General features: G+C 35.4%; 1 protein-coding gene across 1 annotated transcript in view; it reads right to left on the reverse strand.

The window, feature by feature from the left end:
* Window positions 1–5,486: 5,486 nt before the first annotated feature.
* STAM (signal transducing adaptor molecule) overlaps window positions 5,487–22,744 on the reverse strand; it is a 35,411-nt gene continuing 18,153 nt past the window's right edge. Inside the window, exons 3-14 of the mRNA XM_084282209.1 lie at window positions 22,510–22,585; window positions 22,320–22,415; window positions 21,646–21,792; window positions 21,280–21,370; window positions 19,227–19,419; window positions 18,834–18,928; window positions 17,500–17,588; window positions 15,767–15,854; window positions 13,967–14,021; window positions 13,474–13,627; window positions 11,403–11,578; window positions 5,487–10,598 (exon numbers count right to left, since the gene is read on the reverse strand). Coding sequence (XP_084138335.1) covers window positions 10,349–10,598; window positions 11,403–11,578; window positions 13,474–13,627; window positions 13,967–14,021; window positions 15,767–15,854; window positions 17,500–17,588; window positions 18,834–18,928; window positions 19,227–19,419; window positions 21,280–21,370; window positions 21,646–21,792; window positions 22,320–22,415; window positions 22,510–22,585 — 1,510 coding nt within the window. The 3' untranslated portion in view covers window positions 5,487–10,348. The remainder of the gene's footprint in view (window positions 10,599–11,402; window positions 11,579–13,473; window positions 13,628–13,966; window positions 14,022–15,766; window positions 15,855–17,499; window positions 17,589–18,833; window positions 18,929–19,226; window positions 19,420–21,279; window positions 21,371–21,645; window positions 21,793–22,319; window positions 22,416–22,509; window positions 22,586–22,744) is intronic.

A 22,744-nucleotide genomic window follows, 5' to 3' on the forward strand; every position in this document is an offset into this window, starting at 1 on the left:
GGAGCACCCGCCTGTCACAGGCTAATAATGTCCCTCAGCAGCTTTCTCAAATGAAGCACAGACTACTGAGACTTCACACTTGCAATGCTGATCCTAAGTTTACATAGGACTGATTCTTATTCTATAATAAATGAACCCAGAACTATTGTACCACAGTGATTAAGTCCATTTTTCTCTCTCTCTCTCTTTTTTTTTCCTCCAAGGGACAATTTAAAAGTTTCTGCCTCTGATGGAAATACATAAACCAAAGAAATCTCGATATTTTGGCAAACTCAGTGCACAAGGTGGACTTAAAATTGCACAAATATGTAGACATTGCTGTCCTGTAGGATCCTGAAGCTTAGGAGGGAACCAAGAAAGAGATTTTATTTTTATTTTTTTCCCTGAATATGTTGATAAGAAAGTTGCTTAAGCCCACAGAATTGACTGCTGTGGAATGTACAGCCTGATAAAAACCAGGCTGGAGGTGATGAACCAGGAGATCATATTCTGTAATACAACAGCACAACCGTCAAACAAAATTACACGTGTGAGAGGTCAACACCATTTTTCATAGGGCTGCTGCCTGTATGCGGAGCTGTGCTGTGGCAATAACAGCTTTGTTGGGATGCAGAAAATGGACTGGGCAGGGGGCCAGCCCCTGGGACAGCCCTGCACATCGGTGAGGAAAAGCGTGCAGTGCTGAGGTCTGCAGCTCTCCTTCAAAGCACTTGGTTAAAGTGTTACCCCGGCCCAGACCAGTAGCCCAGGGCACGGTGAGTATTTGAATCTGGAGATTTTGGAGCCCAGCCAGGGAAAAGACACCTGTGCTTACAGCTGCTCCAAAACGACTTACCCTAAGAGCAGGGCGTGGAGGGCTGGTCCCACTCGTTATCAGAAAATGATGAACGGCCAAAAATGGCTGTGATGAGAGAGGTCCTGGGTGCTTCGGGTTGTTTTGGTCGTGGTTGGTTTTGGTTAAATCTGACCCAAATGTCTTACAGAAAATAATGATAATAGTAAATAAATAAATAAATAAATAATAAAAGGAGGAGTTCCAAGGTCATAACCTCAACGTAGTCAACACCGGCATCATATAAGTGAAACAGCAGTAGGCTAATGACATCATTATGTAAAATCCTAGTAGCTAATAGGGACATTTGCACTGTCGAGACACATTCAGATTGAGCACATGATAAAGCTGTTTAAGCAAGACAATTCTCTTTGAATTGGAGGAGGGGGGGATTACGAAGTACCCACCACTGTTCTGAAGCATTTTCAAAATTGAGGTAGTAAAGAAAATGACCAGAAATAAATCAAGTGACCAGAAACTGCAATGAATGCAACATGATTCCTGAAAGACCACTAGAGGATTTTGTAGCAAATCTTCAGCGGTGAACCACTGCTTCCACATCAGAAGAGCTGTGTGCCAAAGCCCTGGCTGCGGCCTGGCTGGGTTACTGGGAATTTAGACTGGTGACACTGAGATTTTTGGGGTGAAAATGAGAAGAAAATGCAACCACAGAAAATACTAGGATGCAAGATTAATAACTAGGAGAAAAAGATCAAGATCACCATGTTATTTGTGTGCAATAGTTATTGATTTATTTGAAAATCAGCCCAAATAAATGGTAGAAAGAAAAGACTAATTTTTCCACTAAATACTCAGAAAAAAAGGGTTGGTGAAAGAAGCTTATTTTGAAGGCCAGGATGGGTATTCCCAACGTGTTTCCAAATGTGCTGCATTCGGACCCATGACTGACTATATTTTATGAATACAATTATTTTTTAGTTAGGAGTTGCCTTGATGTAAATTCTATTAAAAAATAATAATAATAATAATAGGAAAAGATGAGGAGGGACACAGAATAAGACATGCAGCATGATAAAAATAAAGAAAATTACATAATATAAAAATAGAGAAACATACTGATTTACACTGAAGTGGAAACTCTTACAAGGTCTACTACAGATGCCACTCCTCACTAGGGTAGGCTACTTAGGCAGACTGAGGTTATTGCTGTACAACACTTGACACAATGACTTCCAAAGAACAGCATTTGCTTTTAAACACTTAAGTCTATTTGCTGTACCTAATGGTATAATTAAAATAACTAGAGTAGCCTCCTCCTGAGTGATACGAGAAAGAAATGGAGAGCTGATTATGAGAGTTTGCTTATTATCTTTAGAACTGTTTCATAACAGGAAGTTTTTCTTGCAGTTTAGTTTCAAAGATGAGGGTAGCATGGTGTTTTGGAATAACTCCACTATGGACAGAGAATTTTTATGTTGAAACCCTTTTTTTATTTTTTTTTCTGTAAGTTACAGAAACAACCTATGGTCTCGAAGGACATACTTTCACTTTGGAAGATATAAATTAACACTTCAAAAATCTAGAGACACAGTTTGATAAGTGCAGGGTAGGGATAGCCTGCTCTTACACTATTAGCTATCAATTTTCTCCTACACTCCCTGCCTCCCATCTGCCATGTGCAGAAGTCCTCTGTGACAAGCTAAAGTTCAAAGCACATCCAATGCCTCTAGCACAGATGAACAAGGCTGCAAGAACTGCAAAGCGTGTGGCCTAGGGGAAATGGAAGTTGGAATTATCCATGGGATTGTATAAGCATAATCAATTGCCAATCAGAAAAACAATCATTGCCAATCCAAAAATGATGATCTGAAGCCAACGGCAAGGTGCTATGTGAAAAATACTCTGTAGGCTAAAGCAACATTAGAGGAACTCAAAACATATGAAACCCAATTACTGGAGCTGTGTGACTGAACCAGTGGGAAGGGAAAGAGACAGTACTTCCTAGGCTGAAGAGCGGGACTGCATTCAAAACACAATTTAAAAGCTACACAGGACACTTAAAGTATTATGGAAGGAGAATCTGCAGAGTGGAACTGTCCAAATATATCAATATATATGTGTGTGTACATATAAAATGAATTAAATTTATGTATTACCAGGCTTTAATATTCATGGACATGCTCACCATAAGGAAAAAGTATGAGAAAACATGTGAAACAAGGGGATAACTTAACACGCATACATACGGAGCTGCTGGAATATATACATGTATATACAGACACACAAACATGCTTTTAAACTATATGTGCACGCACATCTACAGCTCTCCCATTTATATATATACATACAGAAGATAGGATTTGAATTCTGTGCATTTCTGCTGTTGAACTACAGGGTCCCACTGCACGCGGTTCAGCTCTGTGCTGTTTACAGAGAGGCAATTGCCTGCTACCTACTAACTGTACTGAAAAAATAAACCAAGCAACAAATCTGGTGTGAATTTTAGCTTCACAGACAAATTCAAGGGAGTCTGGTTCTTGGAACAGGCAAAATTAGGAGTGCTTTGAGCAACCAGGGCAAACAGCTGCCCTCTGAAGTGATCAGCAGGACTCCCAGACCTCAGGAGCAACAGCCAGCATTTACAGGAAGCCTTGATTATCAGGGAGATAAAAAGTACTCAGGAGTAGAAAGCACGGCTGTTTTGGTCGAGAAGAAGCTTACTAAGATAAGTGACTAAAAGGAAATAATCTACTTTACAATTAAGTGAGCAGGAGGAATTTTAAGAATTACTAATGCTGAACCCTACTCGAGTGCCATTATCCTCACAAGCGGATAACCAATGATGATTCAGAAGAAGGTGCAAGAAATTCATTACAAAGTGAGCTTGTGGACACTTAAATTCTTCACTTCTTATTTTTTTCCTCCTCATAGTGCCATGAAGAAAAAGAACAAACCTCCGAACAAACACAGAGCTAAGGAGAGAACCTGTTAGACAATACCCACAGTTTATCTGAAACCCCATGTCCCGTGATGAGCTGATGCTTCCTTTTGTGTTTGTGTAAGGCACCACAACATCATATTACCTGTATTCCTGAGGCCACCATGCTTATTGCAGGGTTGGCCTAAATGGCCTCTGGCACAATGCTTCACCATCAGCTACAAGAGTATGTTACCAGGGAACTAATGCAAAACTGATTTGGGGAAATTTTCACAGCCCTAAAAGACATCAGAACCAGTGATGTAACGTGCACGATGCTTTGTGAAGCAGAGAAAATTGGGACAGTCTGACACTCAGGTTGCAAAAGCAACTTGCCTGCAAGATCCACAAATACCCGAGGATGGATGAGTCAACAGGGGTGAGCCATCACCACCGGCTAGAAATAGATTTCGGTGTTATTTCAGTAGCAGCTAGGGCAAATAATTTGCTTATTAGTAAATCACGCTTAGGAAACAGTTACAGAATATACAGCGTAAAATTAAGTGGACAAGCCACTCCTTTTTCCAAATCAGAGACATTACATGTTTCATTTCTATACAAACTGCAAGACTTATTCCTGTCAGCCAAACTGATATTTTCTCTTGAAACACAAGAGTTGTCGCGTTAAGCCACACCGCACATAATCAGTTATCCCAAGATGTTTAGCTCATCTCTTTTTTTTATTTAGGAACAGACCCTAAGCACAGGCAAAACTGCTAACCCATTGCTCACTGTTTCCTAAGCCCTGTGGCGGTCTTCAGTACTTATATTGGATCAAGCAAGAAACCTATGAATTTTAACATTGTGTTAGGAACACAGCATACGGCTGTCAAGACCATCAAGTTTCAGCTGTGGCCTTAAGCAGTAATATATTCATGAACCAGGCTCTAGGCTGATCTTCAACACTTCACGTAGACCTAGCAACACAATCTTAGGCTACTTTGAGTTACCATCATCAGAAATGGCATTAACTGTCAAGTAACTGGGTAGACACTAACTGCCCCTAGTATCTGCTTATTGATCCGTAAGCATCGGACTATACAGATACTGTTGTTTCCTTCTGTTCACTACTAACACTTGAAAATATATTTTTATATATATATATATTTATATAAATATATATATAATATATATTATATATATAATATATATTATATATATAATATATATTATATATATATAATTATATTATATATATTTATATATATAATATAAATATATATTATATATTTATATTTATATATATATGCTATATATATTATATATATTATATATATTTATATATATGCTATATATATTATATATATATATTTATATATATATAAATATATATATAAATATATATATATATATCTTTATTCATGCTGGTTTATATATATATATATAAAAATATATATATATATATAAAGATATATATATATATATATATAAAAAGAGGGTATGCAGCATACTTGAAATACATTTAATGTGTTACTTAGATTTTAACTGAAGGAAGTTAATCACAGATGAAAAAATTCAAAGAGTAAAAATTCGATCAATCAACAACGGCAGTGGCAAAAACACAACAGCAAAAAACCAGCCACCCCTCCAAGAAATCAGAAAATTTGATTTAGTGTTTTTCTAACAGACCTTGCCCATTGCATCCCCAAGTCCTTCCAGCAAAGTCCTTTTCTGATTATTCTTCTATGAAATGTATAAATTGACTTTGCAACATAATGAACTAAATACTCCAACTTTAATATTTTGCATTCATACCAAAAACAATTAACAGTTTTTACAAATAGTGTTATTTACTAAAACAATTCTTGTACAACAGTGCAGTATATCTAAATATATACATATGCCAACATCAAAGGGAGCATCAAACCAAACAAATCCAAAAATGCACTTTGCTACTGTGTACACTTCATTACAACCAGAAGAGACTGCAGCAGGCTTCTTTTCTTTTTCGTGACTAAGAAAGAAATCATTTGGGTTTCCAGAAGCACATGCAAGGGAGAAGAACAAAAACTCTTACCACCTTTTTGCTAAGGTGGTGGCATGAAAACTGAATGATATCTGCAATTATACATAGTAGCAAATGGAATGTTTTTAATTACAGATGTCTTAATTTAGGAAACAAGGCTGAAAAAAAAAATATATAGTGTTTTTATTGAAGCAAAAATTTCAAATTTCAAGGCCTTCCAAGGTTTTACTATGCTGTTGGATAGTGTTAACGTAAATATTCTTCATCACAGCTGAAACTGAAAAAGGAGGATCTGTAGTGTGAAGATGGTCAGCTTTACTAAAATTGAGTAACAGAGTAAAAAATGATTCTGCCTGCTGTTAGCAGTGGAGATTTTACGTTGATTTTTTTTAAACTCCTCCTGATTTTTAAATGGAAAAATCACGCTCCCTTGTTCTTCAAAAGAGATGCACTTTCTCCAAAGGAAACTGCAGTTACGTAACTCAAAGTGCCATTGTAGCCACTGTAATTAGAGACATTCTCTTCCGTTCTGTCTGTGAAACCCAGCAGATGAGGAATACAGTATGACCTTTAAAAATGAAGACAGCACAGAAATCTTTGAAATTAGATTGAAAAAAATATAGGTAAGTGATATTAGAAAATACTGAAAAGAAAAAAAAAAAAAAAAAAAAAAAAAAGGAAAATGAGGTATTAAGCAGTTCTCCAGTGTAAATCTGATGTTCCTGCCATCTAGATGAAATCAGAGAGAACTACAATAGCAGCCTAGATTTGATTGGCAAAATATGTACATGCTATTAAAAGCAGATTTATCTCCTTTGTTGCATCTAACCATTTGCAATCTGACAGAATTACAGGAAGTTCTGGTTATTCAAATCCATTTTAGTTCCCCCCTCAAAACGTACGAACAGTCAGGGTACCATGATGGCCATCAATATGCTGCTCCACGCCTGCTGAGAAGCATGCAGTAATTCTTCTGTTCTGTTCCTTTTACTGTTTTACTGCTGTATACAGACTATCTGGTGACATTAAATACACATCTACATGGGTAGCAGTTATTAAGCACAGGTGGATAAATATGTGGTAACTGCAACTGCACACTCTTGAACATACTGCCATGACATCAGTGCAGCATACCAAATTTTAAACACACAGCCTCAGTATTTTTCCTGGGACACTTTACAGTATATCTTTACATCTTTGTTATGTCCACAAAAACTGAGATGATACACATCGGTAAACAAACTTCGTTTATAGATGTGAAATGTGCAGAAGGCACTTTCCAGAGTTTGTTCCTGTTCATGAAATCCAAGCTACGAAGGTATCCCTCCTGAAGTTGATGTTTTTGTATTCCTTAATGAAAGGGTTAAACAACAAAGGGTTATACAAAATATCATGAAAATATTTCAGCCTTTCATTGACAGTTTACATGTGAAGAAACAAGACATTAAAAAATTAGTTCTGTTGGAACACGAATGACCTGTCTTTTCCTGGGATTCTTAACTTTTAGATTAACTTCTTGACACTTAACTTCTTTGCTAAGAAGCTTTTCCATGCAGTAGCTGTACATGTGCTTTCCCTCCCTCACAATACTCAGTGTTCAATACCATAGTGAGACAGAACAGACAAGAACTTGGTCAAAACAATGCATAAATAAGGAAATTCAGAACAAATCACAGCAGAAAAGCACCAGCAAGGTGCTACACCTCCATGTAGATGATACTGTATCATCAGAAAGGTGAACTGAAATTGATGAATTATCAGTTAGAGAGGATAAGAGAGGATGAGTGAAGTGTAACAACAGCAGCTAGCAAAGCAGGAGGAGACATCACTAGATGTGATACCGGAGTGAAGGACACAACTGAGTAGGCAAAACTATCTTCCTGCTAAATGGAAAAAAATCTACGTGAAGTAATACAGCTCCAAATTCAATTTAATCTGAAGATTGCATCTGAAATGAGAAAAATACAGGATGCAATAGAAATGCTAAGACTGACTCCAAAAATCTAGTGATCTACTACACCAATTGTGGACAATGAAAACTTATTTTAAGTCACCTAAAATTCACAGATTTGTTCCAGAAGATATTTTAGAGCAGTGACTCTAATAAAGGCATTAAGAAAAAAATATATGTATATATATATTATTATGATGAATTTAGATGGCATTGCATTTTCAAGTGTTTTTTGGTCATGATGAACACAAATAAAAGTGGGTTTTAATTTCTTTAAGAAATGGATAAATGCCCCAAATCAGTAAGTTGGAAGGCAGAAAAAATGAAGATACATGTGTTTCAGTGTTAAAAGAAAAAAACGGGAACAAGCATTTCTGTATTAAGGTAAAAAGACTTGAAAATTTTTTAAAACAATGACAAATTAGCAATATAAAGAATTTTTGCTGTATATTATACAACATGTGAAAAACTAATACAAGTCGTCAAACTCAGCTGGACTATTTTGATGCTTCAAGCTCCTTCTTGCATCAGGATGTAAGAAGTATGGAGCACTTATTTTCATTTTTGTGTAGAAATTATACACTTCTATAGACTGTTTCTCTGCTTTTGGAATACCTAAAGCATATAGAAGACACTAGCTAAATGATACTGTATGTGCTTTCTACAGAAAACCACCTCTGATCACTTTGATCTATTAAAAATCATCTATGACAGAATGGATTGGAATTATTTTTCTTTTGGTAGCATTTTCTTTCAAATTCCACAGACTCTTGTGGTAACACCAAGTACTGATGTACTGACAGTTTGTGAGGGTGCTTAACAATTCCGGAAAAAGGAGAAAAAAAAAAAAAAAGAAAATACCAATAATAAAAACAACCAGTTGTCCTGGCTAGAACATCACCAACTGGGAAACATCAGGTATGGGCCTGTTTTGTAACCACCCTGGCTACAAAGTTATGCAAATGAAAACATCATCAGGCAGAACACACCACTGTTGATTAAAATAGTGAAACAAAGGCTTGTTAGGTAACTGCTTGTAGGCAGACAAAGCAGGTAACTGAGGTTAACTTACAGTATAATTACAAGGGCAACATTTAATTCCAGAAGCATCACACTAAAATACAGTACACAAAAGCGAACAATTTCTGGCATACACACTAACAAGACTGAGCAAACAGCTTTGATGTTGAAGCCACAAGTTCTTTTGCTCTAACCGGAATTAGTCACCAGAAAAGGTAGAGGAAATCAGGATGCATTAGTAGATTGAATACAAATGCAAAGTAACACCAGTCTTTGTACAAGAAACTCTGATCAGGCATATCAGAATTCTGCCTCCCATAACCGTATTCCTTTTGCAGAACCTTGGCTGTAGAAAGAAAATATTATGCCTTGAAGAGCCACCTGGCTCAGTTTCTGAGAAATGCAAGGGTTAAAATAGGCTAATGCATGTTGCTGCAAAAGAAAATTCAAAGTAATCTGAAAGTCAATGAAATCACGAGGCCTCGTAAAACTACTTATACTACTAAATAAACTCAAGTGGTAGAACAACTGGAAATTGAAAAATTAACAGATGTTTAAGGCAGAAGTGTTTGTGTTAGAACAGTAAACAGAACAAATTGCTAAGCAAGGCCACAAGAGATAAAGCCCTGATAGTTTGTTCAGCAAAGAGATTTAAAAGTCCATCATTCTCCATTAATTCTCTAATTAAGAAGACTTGAATAAAGTAGTGTTATTCATGTTGTGTGTTCCAGTTTACAGCTCCATCATTTCTCCTCCAACTCAATTTCTCTGTCTTTGGTGTACTCTCTACCAACACATACAGAATACAGTTCTTGTTCTCATCGTTAAAAAAAAAAAAAAAAAAAACTTGGAAAAAATAAATTATGTGCTTCTCATGATAAAATGCAAAATCCTGATCTGTTGTGTGGTCCCAAGATATGTTTAGCAGCCTCTGAATAGTAGTTTTAGTTATATGTGAAGCAGAATCATAATTTGCTGTTATCCTCCCAGATCACTTACTAGTTAACTTTGGTAGATAAAGCCATCTAATGGTCATGACACATTTGTGTTCAGTTCAAGAAGTAATGAAACCTAGACCCAGTAAGTTTGGAAATTCATATATAGACCTTAGCTCGTGAGTGTAAGTATGATACGTAGAATTACCATTTTCCCTGCGTTGGAAAAAGACATCACATCTGTCATAAAACTAGATAAAACTATGAAACATGGTTGTCAGTTCATGATTAAAATAAAATAGTAATGTAAATTATTTTTAACATTGTGTTAAATATATTCACATGATCACCATAGCTATACGAAATGACCACTACTGCAATCACACACTATATGTACATAACACGTATGCCACAACAGTTTGCAAGTGTTGAGCTTTCACAGACTAGCCAATTCTACCAGACATAAATAATCTTGTACCAATTTTTAGGCATTTTAAAAGGAATTATATGTCCTAAATATATCTGTTCCTCTGCAAAATTAAAAAAAAATCCTAAAAAGTCAGTGCAAATTGAACTTGTTCACCAAGATAGATTCTTATTAAGCTGGGGATAAACAAAGTTTAAGAGATTAAAGGAAGAAACTCAAAGCATTGTCAACTGCCTTTAGCAGAGGTTAAAGGAGATGAGGAATCCGAAGTCCTGGATCCTATAGCAGAGCCTTCTGTGAATAAGTATGCTGTGGCTGTTGAGGTGGCGGAGGCTGTGGCTGTTGTGGAGGTGCTTGTTGACTGCCTGTTGTCTGTGGCAGAGACGTAGAAGCTAAGTTATAGTTTGGCACCTGGGACATATTAGTTCCAGCATTCTGATAAGCAGCAACATCAACAGTAGCAGGTGGTGGACTGTACACTGAAGCTTGGTTAGAGTAAGTGTTTCCAGCAACAGAGCCAACCATTGCACTGAAAAATAAAATAAAATATTTAAATTAAAAAAAAAAATTACCAACAGAACAGCAAGACAACTTTTATTGTTCCTTTAACTGTTCTATATACACACACAGGAAAAGCTACCTCCTGGCTCCAGACACCTTGCATACATAAAGCTGTAGCCAGTGAATATTCCAATTAAAATTTAAACATACTCCTCAGATTTAAACACACCTAACACATTTCTAATAGTTTTAAAACTAAAATAAAACAGATTCAGTCTAATGTGCAATACAGAACCCCATCCATTTTCTGTTCTGGTCACGAAAAAAAAACAAAAACAAGTGTTTCATACGGCAAAACAAGTTTGGTGAAGTGTGCAGAAACTTGGTTTATCTGTTTATTTGGCATGTCTGACCACCCTAAATTTGGAATAATTTGAAATATTTGAAACAAGTGTGACATAATATACACTATCTCAAAAATTACGCAAAGCTAGACAGAGCAGCAGTTAACTTTTTTAAAATAAATTTCAATAGACGTTTAATGATGAAAATTATGAATACAGCATTTTCTCTAATTTTACATATACACATGTATGTACATATGCATGTATGTGTATATATATGCACACACAAATAAATGTTTGAAATTTGTCAGGAATTTTTACCAAATACACAACACCAATAAAAAAGCACCACTGGAAGTAATTGCACTTAAATATATTTCAGTTGTCATTAAAACTATACTTCTAGAAGACAAATTTTCTCCTTCAAATATGTAGTCCTTTATGTTTAAATTGATTTAGGTTTAAATAGGAAAGTAACTTAAAATTACTTTGTGTAAGACGTTTGTGCAGGCTGGCCAGGCAGTACCGAGCTGGCAGATGGAGTAACTGTGCCTTGGCTGAGGGAGGAGAGCTGTTCAGGAGGAAGATTATAGCCTTGAATATGGCCCATCTGTGCACTGCCTGCCACCAAATATGCATTACCTTGAGGTTGCCCCGGATAAACCTAGGAAGTTAAATAAAAGAATATTAAGAATAAAAGAAAATAAAATTTTGGTAGTTAATTTTGGTGAAGAACTTAAAGACAGTCTCTCAAAACTTTTATTACAGGTATTTTAAATAAAAAGTGACTGATTGTCTTCTATTGGGTGCTGCAGTACAAAAAAATACTGGATTTGTAAGGACACTATTTGCATTTATAACCTCAGGCTCTAGTACCAAAAAGGTCAGACAGTTCACTGGACAACTTGTATTCCTCATTTTATTTCAATTACTATCATTCATGCTAGTTAGTTTCATTCCTCTTCTGAATGAAAATACTGCTTATGTTGTATAATAAATAGCAGTCTAAAGCAGAGGTTTTTGATGCCCAGAAAACAGCTCTACTTAGTGAAAGTTAAAATGGATGGCGAATCACACATCATTTTCCTACCTTTAGCTAACCTATAATTTCTTGTACGTAACACCTGAGACTGCCATTGTGAAATTGTTTGAGGGGGGCAGAATGAAAAAAGAGGTTTTAAGAAAAGTTTCAATTGAAAATGAAGTTTTACAATTAGCTGGAGGGAAAGCTTGCCAGTAGATGTTTCGACTAGATTCCAAATGAAGACTAAATTTCTAAAACCTATGCTTTTGTTCAGTCTGAATTATCTGGCTTAACAAAAATTAAGAGAAGAAATTATCAGGTCTCATGCATAATTGAGTTCATATAAATTAACATCATACAGCCCTTCTATCTTAAGATCCATGAATCTCTTATAACATTTAAAAAGTGTAGATCAATATCGCAAAATAATTTTAGAGGCCAGAAAAGGCAGGAGACCTTCTAACTTTTCAGGACTTTATAGTGGTTCATGTTCAACCCCAAAAATCCAGTTTTTCCTTTTGAGAATCCCCAGAAACATACCCGTTAATAAAATATTGAGATTGCTTTAAAAGAGTTGTGACATGATTGCTTGTATAATATGCATGGTACACAATGTTTTCCTTAATGACACTGGGAAAATATACATTTTTTTAAGAAGACACTGAAAGCAGGGGCACATTTGTAGGAAGCTAAAAACTAAATCTGCTCCAATGATTTTATAATACTGCATGAGCATTAATAAGCTGAAATTTGTTTGTTTGTTTGTTTTACTTACTAAAAAACAAAGTAAACTATTGAAATAACAACCTGAAATATTACATATTCTTACAAAGAAGAAATAAAGCAAATATACATTAGACTATGGAATTAAAAGCAAAATAAAAAACAATGCTCACTTTAGGGTGGAGTGTAACTTTTAGGTGTAATTGTAATTTAAGAATTACAATTCTTAAACAGGAATTTTACTCCTTTGATTCTGTACTTTCTTTGACCCACTATGCAAAGGCCTAGTGAGTTTCTACTTTCCAGCTGTTTATGTGTGACTCAAAACAGGACAGACTTTTTCCTTGACCAAAATAAACTGAGCAGAAAAGAACTAGAATTGTTAAAACTAGCAAATAGAAAATCTCTAAAGCCTGCAGCTGAAAACACAATATTCTGTTTTCATACTGTGCTAAGAAAGATTTGCTAGTTCATTTTAGAATATTTCTGAGGGAGCAAGATGATTTTTAACCAAGTGTTAAGGCAATGAATTTTCCTAAATAGAGGTTTCCAACTTCTAGGGTGGAGGAGTCAGCAGCAGCAGGGCAGAAACACGAAATACATAACTACTTGCCATCAACATGCCCCACACTATAGAACTTGCACTTTCTTACAAAATCAATACTTTATTTCAGTACTGTACAGAAGTACATTGTAAAAAAAATAATAATAATAAATAAATAAATAAAACATTTCAGCCAAATTTGAGCAAATCACCTCTAATCTAGTATGTACTTGATAACGTCAGTGGCTCTTAAAGCTTACATACGTACCTGAGAGCCAGAAACGCCAGATGACGGCATGTAATACTGTTGGTTTTGTAGCTTTGCATACATGGAATACATTGGGTCCTCATTCATCAACTTGTTATACAAAGAAAGAGCCTCCATTGCTTTAACATTGAGCTCTGAGAGTTCTGAGTGCTTCCTAGAAAATACATTATATAGCTTATTCTACAGTCTAGATAACTTCCGTACAGAACAGACAAAAGAGAGGAACTTTCACAAGGGGTGATAATCAAAATTCTCCTACTGCCTGTCAAGCGATGCCCGTTAAGTGCCATAATGTCAAATGGTAGAATACTATAAAATACTATACGACCTTGAAAAAAAATAATCCTTCAAGACCTCCTCCCAGATGAGAAGATACTAATAAATACACCTGTCTTCTTTACCAGTATTGACAGAAATGGCTGCATATATTTAAGTAGCAACTCTATTATTTCTAAAAACGTGTCTTAATTGAGTCAAAACACCTATGTTTTACCTGTCTATATCTTCCAACTTTTCATCTATGAGGGGTCCCATCTGGTGGCACATTGCTAGAAAAGAACATTAAAATATTATCAGAGTAATAAATATTTCTATATAGCAAGTCAGAAAATAGCTTTAAAATGAATTATCGGATAGAAACGTGTAGATGCAAAAATAAAGAAAAATGTTTAAAAAGAAAAGTTATGATTAGTCCTATAAACTATATGCTAAAGAATTACAGTAAGAGATGCAGTTTCATGAACAATTTAATAATGAGATCCAGTTGAAGTTTTCAATAATAGCACAGAGAAAGAATCCCAGTTTAAATAGAACAAAACAACACATTTAACATCCAGGGAGTGTAAATTAACATCCAGGGAGTGTAAAGCAGTATCAGCTGTAGACAGTTGTGGCACATAAAAAAGGTAAATAGAATGATGAAACTATTTTGCATTAAAAAAAGTTCAGGTAATCTGAAAGGTGATCTTTCTTCAAGGAAGAAAATTTGCCACTGGAACCTTGATTGTGTGCTCCATCAACATTACTACAAAAAAAATTGCCTATTAAAACAATGAACGGGGAAATAGACTGAAATTATTCAAATTATCTGCACAACAAAGACACTAACAACTAACAGCACATTGTGATTTCACTGGAATCCTAACTGTGTGAGGGTGATCCTGTCAGGTAAGGCTTTTTCAAACCACTAAGATATTACATGCAAAAGCCAACACAAAGAAAAACCTAGCAGAAGTAGAATGGAAGAACATTAAAATAAAAGTGCACCTCCTCACCCCAACTTCCAGCATAAGGACATAGGGCTCATGTAACTGCAAAGCAAACAACAATTAACTAACAGAAAGTCTGATTTTGTCACATGTAAAATAAAGAGGAAGGAAAGCTAAAATGGTATACTACAGCTTAACCCTACTTCAGAATGCAAAATGTGCCTACTTCTCCAAGCAATGAATTATTTACCAATTTAAGGTAACCTGCTCTAGGGGACCTGCTTTGGCAGGGGGGTTGGACCCAATGATCTCTTGAGGTTCTTTCCAACCCCTACAATTCTGTGATTCTCTGAAAAGACTGGAGATATCCAACAGTTTACAGGCTCAAGCATCTTTTCTTGCTCAACTTCTACATAGATTCAGAATCCCCCATTTTCTTAAAGTCTGATTCTATCTGGATTGTAAATTAAAGCCAATATTCTGTTCCATAACACGTAGTTTCTTTACTTCCTTCTCCAAGGTTCCCTTCTAAAACCTTCGCTGCATCTATTGACCCAGATAGAATGGCCTATAATGCCTCTTTGAAGAGGTATTCTGAATAACTTTGAGTCTAAAGGACAAGTCTTTGTAGTTCTCTGGAAGGTATTCCCTAACTCTAAAATCCTAATAGGAAAATGCATGCAAGTGAAAAGCAAGTGGAACACCCACAGGCCCATCCTAAGTCACAGAAATATTTTTATTCTTCTCATGGAATTCTCTTCACATTGCTTTTTCAACTTATGCTGTGCTACTCCATGAAGGAAAAAAAAAATGGAGAAAATTGAATTAAGTATTTCTGGGTCTTGAAAAGTAAATGAAAATGTAATATAAGGTAATTGAGAGAAGAGGACAATTTCTTCAAATTAAAATACTGCATTTTGGTCTCTTAGATAGGGGAAACAAGAAGTGAAAAGACAGTTAAGGCTTAAGCACTTTCCTCAGGCATATTTGCAGCACGTGAAACAAGCTGAAGTAGTTTCAATTCATTTTGACATAAGTAATTACTGGAAAGCAAAACAACAACAACAAAACTGAGATTTTCTTACCCTCAAGATGAAGCAATTCTGGGAGGTCAGGTTGGTCATCGGATGGATCTGCACTTTGTAACATCTGCAGAAGTTGGTCCATTTTGTCCTAGAACAAAAATTGTGTAATTAGTGTGGAAGAAGTGGGGGAAGAATCAGCAGTTTCAGAACAGTAACTTAAAACAGCTATTTACAACATCCATTTGGGTCTCCTGGAACTGGGAAATCATCTAAACTAGCTTTAATAAATGAAGATATTTCAACAAGGAAAAGCCAAATGATAAAAAATTGATTAGTAGCAGCAAGTGGAATATGCAGTATATCCCTTTAATTTAAAAGTCATTCTAAACAGTATTTCCTGAGCAGTTTCCATTTTTCCATTCTGCTTATTACATATGCAATACTACCACCTAGTGGGATTAGTGCAAATGTTTTGACAGAATACCCTGAGTAAAGAAATAGGTACTTAAAACTAAATTCACTGAAGAACCAACCCACATTTTGTACACACATGATGCCTATCAGCACACTAGCAAAGTCATAACTAATACATAGAAAAGAGTTTTTTAAGATGATGTTCGGAGGGGTTGTATGGTTTACTTCAGAATCTCACATCCTCGATTAACAAGGTTAAATGTAACCTATTTAAAAAAATACCAAGGGAAAAAAATGAACATTCATAAGCTCTTCAGAAATTATGCCTTGCTGTAAATTATACTGCTTAACTAAACATTACATGTAAATGATTAAGAATCACTTTTTAGCTGAGTGGCATCAAACAGTCTTAACAGGGCAGAGTTACATAGGCAGTATAAGACATGATTTTTCCTCCTCAACCCCAGGAAAGTGTGGAAAGAAGCCAAATGAACTACTTCCTAAAAAAATATTCCATGGGAAGTTTAACAACAAAACAAAATGTTTACATGCAAACTAACATGAACTCATCACAGAAGACAAAGCTGAAAGGCACCTCAACACAGGCCTGAGATAAGTCACTTCTGCAGATTACAAACTAAAAAAAACCTCTCTGGAGGAAGACTACCTGAGAAAGGGACAGATGAGGCAGGAGATATACAGGATTTTAGGAAGGCAGTAACTCATTTTTTTCATTTCACAAAACAATGAAATAACCCTAGTTGAGAAACATATAGAAGCTCATGAGAGAGACAGGAAAAAAAAAATCTTATGACAATAGCACCCTTGGAAAAAGAAAAGGACAGGGGAAAACAGCTTTGGCTGAGAGCTCCTGGGAACCCTGCAGTATCACCAAGGTGAGATTGTGTGAATCTTAATGGATACGTTTTAGAGCAACAAAAAGCTCACAGTTTTCACAGAAGGAAGTGCGGGAGAAGACAGCACTGGTTATACTAGAGATAAATCTAAGGGAGTATTTATAATTGGTACATCTGAGGGGTCTTGAGGTCTTCAAAGCACAGCTTTAGAACAAACATGACTCCACACCAAGCATCTAGATGGGAGGTAAACAGTCATGGAGTAGGGCCCTAAATTGAATGCAGCCTCCAAATTCAGTTTCAGAAATTCCTGAGAACTTCAAGGCAAATGAACAAATTAGAGCACTGTAGATGCTCATTTAAAAAAAAAAAAAAAGTTCAACTTTTCCTTCCCATTTCTCTTTTGGTTACGCTCTCTTGATATTTCAAACTGATTACTTTGGAGGTAAAGTTTGAAAGGGTTGAACATCGCATGTTTAAGCATACCACTAGGTGAAAAATCAGTGGCTGTATCACACTTACTTCATCAATATAAACTGGTTCGGGCTCAGGTTCTATTGTCTCTACTTGAACTTCATCACTGAACTGCACTGTTTTCTTCTCGGTTTTCACTGTAAGGTAAAGGCAGATCTTTATTTTATAAAATAGAAATAAACAAAGCAATGACAACGTTTCACAGCTAGCATGTTACCTAAGATCTTTGGATCTGAAAAATCTACTGTGAAAATTTTTAAAATTATTTTGTTGACATTATTTTGTCCATTGAAGGACAAAAGCATCTCCACAGACAAGAAATTTTCAGAAATAAATCAATAAATTGCACTAGAAAAAGACATCTGTTCACACAAGGTCAATAGAAACACACGTTTTAACAACTAAATGTCTTTATTATAGTCTCCCTCTACATAACACTGCCTAATAATAAATCATCAGGAAAGCAGACTAAGAGTGATTGGAAGAAACAGGGCTAGTGAGTAAACCTTACAATAAAAATGGTAAAATCATCCATGACAAACTGGAGTCTTCTTTTCCCCAAAGTAAAATACAGAATGGAAAATTGTCAAGTTTTGCTATTCCTTCTCCATCAAATATTGTCTGCAAAAGCATCTCACTCCTCTGTTGCAGAGGACCCACCAAAAAAGCTGCCATATACTACTCTTACCAATTAGCCTTAATACAGAACATACAACCCCAACAGGGTCTAATTCTGCTGATCTGCTCACACCCTTGACACACAGATATTGAGAACACAAGAAATTCATCTTTCAAACCCATCCAGTTTACAGAAATTAGATTTAGCGTCTTAAAACTTTGCCTAATATTATTTTATTACATGCTTAGAGTATGTTAGACTGATAATAAGTTGATACAGAGAGATAAATCAATATGCAGCAAAAAATTCCTTCCACATATATACTGATATAATTTAGATTTCTTACACCATTCGAGCAATGGAAATCTGTTTCTGTCTCCTACCTTCAGTTTTTCCTTGATTAAATATGTACTTTTGCAACCAAGTAAAAAGACAGTTTGGAAAAAAAGCTGCTGTTGCCTACAAAATTTATCTATCTGTCTATGAAATTGTTAAATGAGTCTCAAGGAAGCTAATGACAAAGCCAGCAGCAGGTAGCATCCTATTTTTCAAGAGATGCCAGCTTAGGTAACCTTGGTCTGCCACACAGAGACATGACTGTGAAAGCACAGTAAGGGCTCAGTTTTACTTCAAGCTTTACATTAAATTGCAATTGAACCTTTCCCATTCAGGGATCACAGAGATAATACCTGACTACAGAAGCATCCCTTGAGCCAAGGCAAATCTTAACTTATAACTTATAAGTAAACATAAAGTTACTTACTCATTTCTGGCTCAGCAGAAAGATCAGCTGTTACAAAATTAGATGGAAACAATCCTATACCCTGTTGAGTTTCACCCTTCCACCAGTTTGGATCACTAAAAGATAAATACATATTTAAAACCCCATACTGACATGGATTTTTTCCAAGAATTGCACTGTACAAGGCATTTTTATTACTTGTACATAAACACAATTTGCATATATGCAGAAATCTTTATACATTAATCTTTATACCATTACATTTCTGTGTCAAAAATCAGAGATAAAATATTTAACGTATAAATGTATTTAATTGCAATGGTATTCCAATATGCTTCTACATACCAGACACCATTATTCCTGATCGATTATTAGAGTCTAAACCACTTCTAGAAAGCATTCTGTACAAGGTACCTGTCATCGAGGATAGTTATAAGTTCTCCAGCTTTAAAGGTTAATTCGTTGTCTTCAGCAGCCTCAAAATCATAGATTGCACGAACCTTTCGGCCCTCATGTTTGTGATTTGTTAAAAGACTTGAGGTGCTTGGATACAAGCTGGAAAGTGTTGTTTGCTGTTGCCTTTGTTCTTTTAGTGACAATTCAATAGCTACAAAAAAGAAAGTTATTCAGATAGGTTATGAAAAGTTCTTAATCTGAAAAAGTTATCCAGATGAACATTTGCTTTATAAATGCGTTGAATGATTTGAAAATTCATCTCTATGAAAACTTGTAGTATCATTCCATTTTTTTGCATCATAACCAACTTCTGACTTTCATTTATAAATAATAGTAAAAAGATGAAAAGACATTTTACAACTACGGAGCATAATTCCACTCCTAGTTACTGAGACTTTCAACATGGACAGGAGGAATGAGTAGTACTTAAGCACAATCAGGATAACTCAGTGAAGTGATCCATTTATTATTATTACTATTACTGTTAGCGTCTTAAACAGATATGCAGATCTACATTCTAACTAGCATACACGAGGTTCAACTCTTCCAGACTGCTTAAAATGCTAAAAAGATACAGCTGTTTAGCTGCACACTATTTGTCTTTTAGATCAGTAGGCTTTAGCCTAAATCAGACAATCACACAGATTAAGGTTGAAAATTAAGGTTGGAGGTCATTTGTTCCAAATCCCCATTCAAGCAGGGTCATTTAGGGCCAGCTGTCCAGGACCACGTCCAGATGGCTTTTGAATATTTTCAAGAAAGGAGACTACCACCTCTCTGCAACCTATACCAGTGCTCAATCACCCTAACTGTAAAAAATATCTGTCCTTAAATCATAATTTATAGAAAGCCTTTTGCTTGTCTATTTGTCTATCCTTTTTTCTCTCCCTATCTCTCCTGGAATAATTTTATAAATTGCTTTATCATTGTCAACTAAACTTCACTAAGCAGAAAGGTTTCAGTCATAATAAACTCCTCCAAATTTGTAAATAGATGACCATGTATAAAATGGGACAGACTGAGACACAAAAGAATCGGACAAACGTTAAAGAACCCATGCAGAATCTGAACCTTGAGACAGAAAACCCTTGAAAACCAGACCTTGGTGGATCAACTACTGAAGAAGCCACAAGTAACATTTACAGATGGGCTAATGGTGATTTAAATAGGTCAAAGTTATATTAGACAATAGCTAAATGAAGAATTTTTCTATCAAAGATGAGAAACTGCAAATATCCACCATCTACTAGCACAAGGTCTTCATTCATATAATGAAGAGTCATTAACTTTAAGCCAAAAGCCATACTACATACAAGGTCTAATTGATGCCTTTATGTTGCTGAAATCTGAACACTCTGTAAGCCATACGGATCAGTCTAGTCTAAGAATAACTCTTTGCACACGGTATAGGATCATTAAATTATCTTTAAATATACCTTGGTACAACAGTAAATAAATAAATAAATAAAACACATCCTAGCTTTGTTTACTGGGACTGCACTGAGACATTTAACAGTCTGCTTACAGCAGTCAAAGGCTTAAAGTCATGTTAAGTACATTAAGGAAGCATTATTCAAAGAAATACAAAGTTTAAAGTAGCACACCCAACCTACTGAATCCAACTTTGCATACCACTTATACTATAATCCTCATGGTCTGCTTCAATCAAATGTTTAAATTGCAAGTGAATATGCTTCATTGGCCCCTGAGAGAGGGAAAATTCAAGTGCAGAACTTGTATCAAACATTTACATTATGGAAAACATTCTTAACATGAGGTTTTACAGATTTTTACGTTGTTTTGGTCTGGCAAGGGTTAAGAAAATCTGGCATTATTCAATTTTGTTTTATACATAGAATAAGTTTTGATCTCTAACCCTCCAGAAAGGAAGGAATAGAAATCATATCTACAATCCATAAATACACTGCACACAGTGAGGAAGGAAGCAAAGTTCCTGCCTCACTAGATACTTACCAACAAATTATTTGGGTCAGCAAGTAAACGTACTCACCTTTAGCTAAATCCTCCTCTTCCTTTTTGTTAGCTACTGCACCAGGATCTTTGGTAACTAGTGCTGGACTTGCTTTTGCCTGTTCAGCAGCCTAACCAAAAAAATTAAAAATGTAAAAGTAAATTAATTGAAAAACTGTGACAATGCAGTAAGTTCACCGTTTTGATTTGTATTCATCTGCAATATAAAAATAAAAGGAAAACAGGGCAGTTCAACTCACATATGAATGTTTTATTTAGAAAAGAAAGATTTTGTTTTGTTTGCTAAATGCATTATAGAATTCAAGACTACAAATTTTAAAATACAGAACTGAGGATAAAAAGAATTTTTCATTCCTTTTAAGAACCACCACAAAACGTATTGTACCTGTGAACCAATAGCTGGGAAGGTAACTCCTTGCTCTTTAAGATTTTTTATCATAGCAGATATTAAACTAAGCTGCGGGTCATTCTTGAATTCATCAGTCCATTCCACCATAAGGGCTTTCAGCTTTTCACAAACTTTTGGATGACCCTGCAGAAAAACAAGCTAGTTAAATAATGTAGGAATCTATTCTTAATTCTTAAATTTCATGTAATTTCATATTGTTGTCAACATAAACTGTATAGACACTTTAAAGTCACATACATTACTAAGTGATGTTCTTATTAGAAAAGGGACACCCTTTAAGCACCCTTTTCAGTACTGTGTTTGATGGCCTTCACGAATATCACTTAAACAATAAGGACTAGCCCCAAAACAGAGTAAAATAAGGTTATAGAAGGTCCTGTGTTATGTCCATTTGTATACTTATAAAGTAGTCCCACTACCCACGTGAACAGAATACGTAAGTCTCAGTATTGTGAAGTGATATTCCGGAAGCTTTTTCTCACAGTCTTCACAGTCATCTTGTATCCTTCTGCCCAAATCTCCCCCTTCTCCTTTGTATCCCCTCCCAAAATTTCCAATCTTGCAGAAGTAGATTCCACTCCAATTTCAGGTTACCCCAACTCTCTGATTTAGCTTTTATACGAAACATATAAATCAATGCAATACATTACCTTATTCAATACATTGCTGACTTCACTGGCAAAATCTCTTGAACAGACTTCTAAATGAAAGATTTTACCACAATTTGATACACATGCTCCTAGAAGCTAAAGAAAGAAGGATCAGAGAGAAAAGTCAGAGAAGAGTTTTTGCAATATAGCTTTCTAGGAAGGAAAAAGACTACATTAAAAAGTAACCTACTGTTAACGCCTGCATAGCAACATGGGGATCTTTATGGTTCACTCTCTTCATAATAGAACGGAGACAATCCTTAGGCCTAAAGAAACACAAGACAGCTTTAAAATAATGTACTGCAATGAACATTTCCTACTGCACATATGACAACACCAACAGAGCGCAAGCTCTCCTGAATACAAACCGTAAATTATTTAGTAGCTTTAAAGTGCAACATTCAATTAAAAAAAAAATAAATCAA

The sequence above is a fragment of the Netta rufina genome (assembly GCF_964035555.1).
Source record: "Netta rufina genome assembly, chromosome: 2".
NCBI classification, from domain to species: Eukaryota; Metazoa; Chordata; class Aves; order Anseriformes; family Anatidae; genus Netta; species Netta rufina.